Source organism: Sinocyclocheilus anshuiensis, unplaced genomic scaffold (genome assembly GCF_001515605.1).
Source record: "Sinocyclocheilus anshuiensis isolate Anshui unplaced genomic scaffold, SAMN03320099.WGS_v1.1 scaffold522, whole genome shotgun sequence".
Taxonomy (NCBI): domain Eukaryota; kingdom Metazoa; phylum Chordata; class Actinopteri; order Cypriniformes; family Cyprinidae; genus Sinocyclocheilus; species Sinocyclocheilus anshuiensis.
In genome coordinates, this window is record NW_015544185.1 from 1,174,832 (window position 1) to 1,182,073 (window position 7,242).

The following is a 7,242-nucleotide window of genomic DNA, read 5'->3' on the forward strand; positions in this document are numbered from 1 at the left end:
CGGCAATCATATACACAGCGTGTCGGCGGGTGTTCATCGTTTGACTATATTCTCCTTTGATGAGTTCGCAGATTATGCAGCCGTAGCAGATGAGAATTATGAAGAACGGAATGACAAATCCAAACAAAACCCCCACATAGTTCAAGATAAATATGCGTTTCCATGACTTGTTGTTCCCCGGTTCAAAGCAGCATGTCTTTTCATCCCGCATTGAAGTACCTGACATGAGGAAAGGCGTTGACAAACAGGCCACAAAAATCCAGATCGCAAAGCATGATAGACTGGCTCTCCGTATCGTAACCAGAGACTTGTTGCGAAAGGGTTGAACTACGGCAATGTACCGTAATATGCTAAGGCCTGTAAGAAACAATACACTTGTATACAGGTTGACGTAAAAGGAAAATACACACCAGCGGCAAAACCAGTCTGGAAAATCCCATTGACCGCCCTTAAAAAAGTAGACCAGACGGAAGGGCAATGTCAAGGAGAAGCCAACATCTGAGATAGCCAAGTTAGTCATAAATACAGTGTTGGCTGACTTCTCTGGAGTGTGGCACAGGAACACAAACAAAGCCACAGAGTTGCTGATAAATCCAATAGGGAATACGACACTGTACGTGACTTTGTATGCCAAATATTTGAAATCTTCACTTTCCTCACAAGTCTGATTCATGTTAGGTTCTTGGATGATGTTGAGCCAAGATGGAGTTACCGATGTGTGAACACAGGAGCTGGAGGCAAAAAGATTAACAATTAGTAATTAAACAATTGTGTTGCAGTCAGAAAAAGCACAGTCACAACACGCTTTAAGCATGCAAAATCACTGCATATTCTGGAACGATTACCAGCTACAAGATAAGATGCCTAGGGCTTCTGGTTTTAATAATTAATAAAACAAATAATAATGAATAAATTCTGATTGTTCAAATCTCCTTCAGCAAACGTTATTGAGGCAAGAGGTCAATCTGTACTGGTCAAGCACCTTTCGGCTATGCAAATGTGCAGGTCACCCAACTTGATCGGTTGTATGTAGTAAATTTGAATAAAAACCCTTTGCATGTGCTTGCATTTTTACTCTGAATGGATGTGAGTCTGGTGTGGCCACACCATAAAAGACTGAATATGCTGATAAAGAAATGACATTAGAAAGTGATTAATACTACAGTCAAGCCATTGCTCAACAATAGCGTACTAAACCAGGAAAAAGACGGGTTTTATTTCAAACGGGTTTAAAAACTCCCCTTGGTTTCCAGGTTAAAAATGTACATTGCCATAGAGGCTTAATACACAGACAGCAGTTTAACATAAATATAATATGCTTTACTTCATCTAGAACTATTTAAAACAAAAAAAATCTGATCTTGCATCATTTTTATGCAGTTTTATATTTAATAGTTTATATTAATTTTCTATTTAATAATTTATTATTTGAATATTAAAATCCATTTGTTGTATAAGTGAACTGCAAGGGGATTAAAAGTATTATTATGATTATTATCATTTAAAGAAAAAGGAAATATAATACTTTGTATTTATGTGTTTATACATCCTCCTGAGAACCAGGAAAAAAAGTTTTGTGAATTTTGTTGTTTTTCTTATGTCATACCATTGGTTGGAGCATAAACATTTTTGAATAATAATATATTTTATTCATAGTTTATTCTATGTCCTTTGTAGAGGACAGCAGGACTAAGTTATTCAAAAAATAAATAAATAGACATGAAAAGGCATGTATAGGCAAAACCAATTATTTAATTTTGAACTCAGCAATCAGTTTTTAGGTTTCAGGCTATTTTTAGCCAAACTTTGTTCAAAGATGATTCTCAACTATGTTATGAAAGATATAACTGAATGATTTGATATACTACTGTACTTTATGGAATATGTGGGTAAAATGTCCATAAATTGGTATTCCCATTCTATACAATGTATCTATACACTGCATCTAATTAGCATATTAATGTGTTCTTGGCTCTTGGGGCAAACCATAATGAAAAAATAATTGTTATAATGGGAGTAATAACTTAACAACATTTTCATAAGAATATCTCATATTTCATAGGAATATTGATCTATAATTTTCTTAACATGATGTTTGTCCTGGTGTCCTCAACAGAAGACATGTATGAAAAGTATGCCTCGTTTCATAACAAAAAGTCATATTCTAATTTGAAACCCCTTGAAATTTTTCTGAGATGTTTATTTACGACAAACAATTTGAAGCCAGAATTTGAGCCAGAATTAAATGATAATTACAAAACATTATCATATTTCCCTATGAGTGCTACATTTGATCATTCTGTCAATATTAGTCATATTTAAAGATATATATATATATATAAAATATAATGTCCTGGACAAAAGTCTATACCTGGGTCCCAGGAGGATACGTTTCATGTTCATGTTATTTTTTTCAACTACCCAAATATCTTTATTTTACAACAACATCGTCTGTTGTTTCCAGTAGTCCCATCCATAGTTTATATGCAAAACACATTCAAAAGAATATTCAGAGAGTGAAATGAAAACAGTTGCACACTAACAATAGCCTATTCAAATGACGGCTGTAAATATACAACTGAAAAACAAAACATGGGCCATTGTTCTGCATAAAGAAAGGCATTGTTAATTATTAATGTGACTATTAAAACAATTTTCTGGAAGTAACTAAATTGGTCTCGTTACGCTGTTGTAAAAATAATTGTACTGGACAAATACACTAAAGCTGCTCTTCACTGGAATAACTCACGGAACAACTCAAACAAGTTTTCCAACTAGTCATAGCCTATACTAAAAGCACATAAAGGTATCAGCATTTTTTTTTAAACTTACCATGGTAATTCTTTACACAAAACTACTTTGGAGGCAGGGCCGGACTGGGACGTAATTTCAGGCCGGGAAATCTCACACTCATCCAGGCCACACAGAAAAAAGGACCAAAATTGTACCTTTTGGGGCACAACAGCTCGACACCGTAGCAGTACTCTTAAAAGGACATCTTTGTACCTTTTTTTTTTACCCCTAATAGGTACATATTGGTACCTTAGAGTAGTAATTCGTACCCTTAAGGTAATAATTTGTAGGCCTACCTATTAGGGGTAAAAAAGGAACAAAGATGTCCTTTTAAGGGTCCTGCTCCAGTGACAAGCTGTTGTACCCCAAAAGATTTTGGGCACTTTTTTTGTATATAGCCTATACATCCACAACAATTTCTGAAACCACAGACTAGGGCTGTGCAATTAATCGCATGTGATTGTCAAGTGCATCTCGTCAGTAAAGCCGGTTCCGTGATTGGTAGTAAATCACCATCACCTGCATTCAGATGGAGTGGCATTTAATACACAGAGCCGTAGTTCACTGACAAGCTAGGCAATATCGCGTTCATAATCAATCTTACTGATCAAAACCTTTTGACTGTTAGAGTAGGCCTATTAAAACACATTTTCTAAAGCACCTAAATGTCAAAATTAGTAGGCTACAATATATTTGTGAAAAATTCTAATACTGAACACACTATTGCATTAGGCTGTGACTGATATTATTTTTGTGTTGCTGTCTCTAGCTCCCTCCCTCCCTGTACAATAAATCCACGTGAATATCTGTCTCTGCTAAAAATTTTTATGTAATTTTACAATCGATATTGATGTCCTTTAGCACCGTATTCTGAATGATGATGATAATGCGGAGCTAGTACTGATACTAGCAGTTTAATACTCAACTAAAGACAAAACTATCTAGCGTATTTACAGATGAAACTGACCTGTACTTGAAGCCCTGAACAGGTCAGGTCAGTGATGTTGCTACATTTCACTGCTTATTCTGGCCGCTTCCCAGGCCCGGACTGGCCATCGGGAGCACCGGGAGAATTCCCAGCAGCCTGGCGGCTGAATTGGCCCACTGCCCTGTTTTTTTTTTGTTTTTTTTGTTATTATTATTATTATTTAATATTTATGCCTTCTCAATGTACCAAAGTGATCATTTCCGATTTTTTCATTCGATAATATATCATAAATCGGTTAGTCATCAGCTCACGTGTGTTCCGTGCTTCCGTCAAACGGTTCCGAACAGAAGCGGCCAGAAGAAGCAGTGAAATGTAGGCCTAGCAACATCACTGACCTGTTCAGGGCTTCAATTGTAGGTCAGTTTCATCTGTAACTATGCTAGATAGTTTTGTCTTTATTAACCTAGTTGAGTATTAAACTGCTAGTAGGCTATCTGTTAGGCTATCAGTAGCACCCCATTATTATCATCATTCAGAATACTGTGCTAAAGGACATCATCATTGATTGGAAGCTTAGGCTACATTAATGCTGATTTGCTGCTCAAGAAACATTTATTATTACTATTAATATTATTATGTTGAAAACAGATTTTTTTTCAGGTTTCTTTGATGAATAGAAAGTTCAGAAGAACAGCATTTATCTGAAATATAAATCTTTTGTAACATTATAAATGTCTTTATCATCACTTTTGATAAATTTAAAGCATTCTTGCTAAATACAAGTAATAATTTCTATAATTGAGTCATTGGGGGAAATGACTAAGGATGACGGCCCCAGACTAAGGATTTAGACCTTTATTTTATGTGATGCCATACAAATAATAGGGTTGTCTGTGTTTTCAGAAATTGTTGTGGATGTATAGGCTATATACAGGAAATAAGGGGCCAAAATTGCACCTTTTGGGGTACAACAGCTTGTCACTGAAAAGGACATATTTGTTCCTTTTTTTACAAATTAGTACCTTAAGGGTACGAATTACTACTCTTAAGGTGCTAATATGTGGTGTACTTTTATGGTGTCAAGCTGTTGTACCCCAAAAGGTACAATTTTGGCCTCTTTTTTCTGTGTGGCCTGGATGAGTGTGAAATTCAGCTGACCTCATACGTCATCCGCCCGGAGCTGCTTCCAGTGTACAACAGTGAGCGCAAGCTACATTAAAGTGATTATTACGTTTTGAATATGGATATTTTTCTTACAAAAACGCATCGATTCGCTACAGAAGGCATTTGTTCACCCCCCGGAGCCATGTGAGAGACTTTTTTTTAATGGATGGGCGCATTTTAATTTAGTGCTTTTGGACTGATGCATGCAACACCCGCTGAGTGGCATTAATTTAAGACTGGTTTTGTGGTCCAGGGTCATATATTGTCGCGTCGTATGTTTACTGTCGTATTTTGTTGGATATTTAAATAAATAGCCAGATCGCAAACAGATTCAATCACCCACGCAATCTTGCTCATAAATGACTCATAAATGATGCAACTATATGTCTATTAAAGCCATTCAAATCTGCGTTCGCACTGCCGCTGACCAGAGAGAGCATTTAAATGAAACATCTTTACAAAGTCTTTTGTATCGTTATTTCTGTGTTACAAACATTCAAATCAGATCTGCTAAATCTCTGTCAATGTATGTAGTTTTAATGCACTACATAAAAAGCAGGGGTACTCTGAACTTGAGTACCCCTGCTTTAATATATAGCCGACCATGGTACTGAAATAGTAGTATTTAAGCTTCTTCTAAGAATACCCTGGTTCCATAGTGCAAATCCAAAATAAAGTTTTGGACACCATATTTTCTTAAGCATATTGGATGTCAAAGAAGTACCACTGTACAAAAACGTAAAAATAAATACTATTGAACGGACCATTGGAAGTAGGCTACCTTGTAAATTAGCCTAATTTCAGAACTATATCGGCTATCATACGTTCACTGTACTTTTTGTGTTTTTTAAATTAATATCAAAATATAAAGCTCAGTGTGACTCATAATGAGACTGGCTGGAGTTTTACTCACCTGTCATTCTCTCTTGACCATCATCCTCCTCATCTTCAGCGGACTGATGAATCCGGATGGTTAAGATTTCTGTATGAGAGCGTTATGTAACAAAATGTTCCTCTCTCGGCAGTTTCAAGTGTCTGCTTCTTTTATAAAGGTCTTGAAGAGTGCTGCCTCTGTACTCGGCTGTCCCATGTTGATTCCAGCGCCGCGTTATAGCACGAAGTACACCGTACTCTCCAATAGAAGTCGCCTTGGCGAAAGAAAATAATGTCCGAATCTTTTTTAGAATCGCTTGCGTTCAGTGATTCAAACGAACCGATTCGCACGTTTTATTCGACTGCAGAGACGTGAAACAAACTACACAGCATTTGACGCTAGATTATAACCTAATTGAAAGCAAAGTGGTAAACAGGTTCACTAAACACAAAAATAAATGTAAACTTTGACTAAACACAGGTAGGCCTATGTATTAATAATAAATTAAAATATAAATATAAAATATGTTATTAAAAAAAAAGATTTTCTAGGTTTTCATTTAGTCAAACAGTTTGTTATCCTCTGACCACAGATGGACATGAGAGGAAGAGCAGTCGACGAAAACAGCTATAAGAAACTACATTTCCCATGATGCAACATCAACAACACGCCTCACCTAAAGGCATTCTGGGAAGGAGAAGCTCAGACCATTTTAGCTGCAGATGACATCGAATGACCCGACGAAGAGTGTGATCTTTCGGCGAGAAGGGATCTGCTTGCAGTCGTTAGAGTTCTCAGTATACGAGAAATATTTCATTTCAACGTTTCGTTGAGTTATTAAAAAAAAAGATTTTCTAGGTTTTCATTTAGTCAAACAGTTTGTTATCCTCTGACCACAGATGGACATGAGAGGAAGAGCAGTCGACGAAAACAGCTATAAGAAACTACATTTCCCATGATGCAACATCAACAACACGCCTCACCTAAAGGCATTCTGGGAAGGAGAAGCTCAGACCATTTTAGCTGCAGATGACATCGAGTGATCTGACGAAGAGTGTGATCTTTCATCGAGAAGGGATCTACTAGCAGTCGTTAGATTTCTCAGTATATGTGAGAAATATTTATTTTCAACGCTTCGTTGAAATATATTTGGTAAGTTTTCGTTGTTTGGTGCGTGTTTTGCGCCTTTTTCAACGACAGCCCGACGACACGGTCTCCATTTTGAAGTGTCTTCCTGTAGCTTACTGAACTTCTCACATAACAAAAATGCAGACCACACGAACAAAACATACTTTGGTACTACTACCATACGTTTTTTAGACATGTATCATGGAAATAGCATACGTGTTGTATGTGCATGTACCATGGTATTCTTTGAAGTACATTGAATTACCATGTAAATACCGCGCCACAGGAATGCATTCAGTCCTGTGCTGTTATAGAAGTATATATATATATATATATATATATATATATATATATA

At 36.4% G+C, this 7,242-nt stretch overlaps 2 protein-coding genes across 3 annotated transcripts in view; one reads left to right on the forward strand and one right to left on the reverse strand.

Moving 5' to 3' along the window:
* Nucleotides 1-5,818, reverse strand: part of LOC107696396 (cysteinyl leukotriene receptor 1-like) — a gene marked incomplete at its 5' end in the record, with an annotated part of 6,665 nt that extends 847 nt beyond the window's left edge. The window contains 2 exons of the mRNA XM_016496708.1: nt 3-731; nt 5,799-5,818. Coding sequence (XP_016352194.1) covers nt 3-731; nt 5,799-5,818 — 749 coding nt within the window. The remainder of the gene's footprint in view (nt 1-2; nt 732-5,798) is intronic.
* Nucleotides 5,819-6,444: 626 nt separating this feature from the next.
* Nucleotides 6,445-7,242, forward strand: part of LOC107696464 (RNA-binding protein 5-B-like) — a 15,528-nt gene continuing 14,730 nt past the window's right edge. Inside the window, exons 1-2 of one of the 2 annotated variants that reach the window (XM_016496807.1) lie at nt 6,445-6,584; nt 6,894-6,911. The gene's annotated coding sequence lies outside the window, so the exon portion shown is untranslated. Of the gene's footprint in view, nt 6,585-6,775; nt 6,912-7,242 lie in introns of those variants that run through there. The other variant, XM_016496808.1, reaches the window with a different exon arrangement.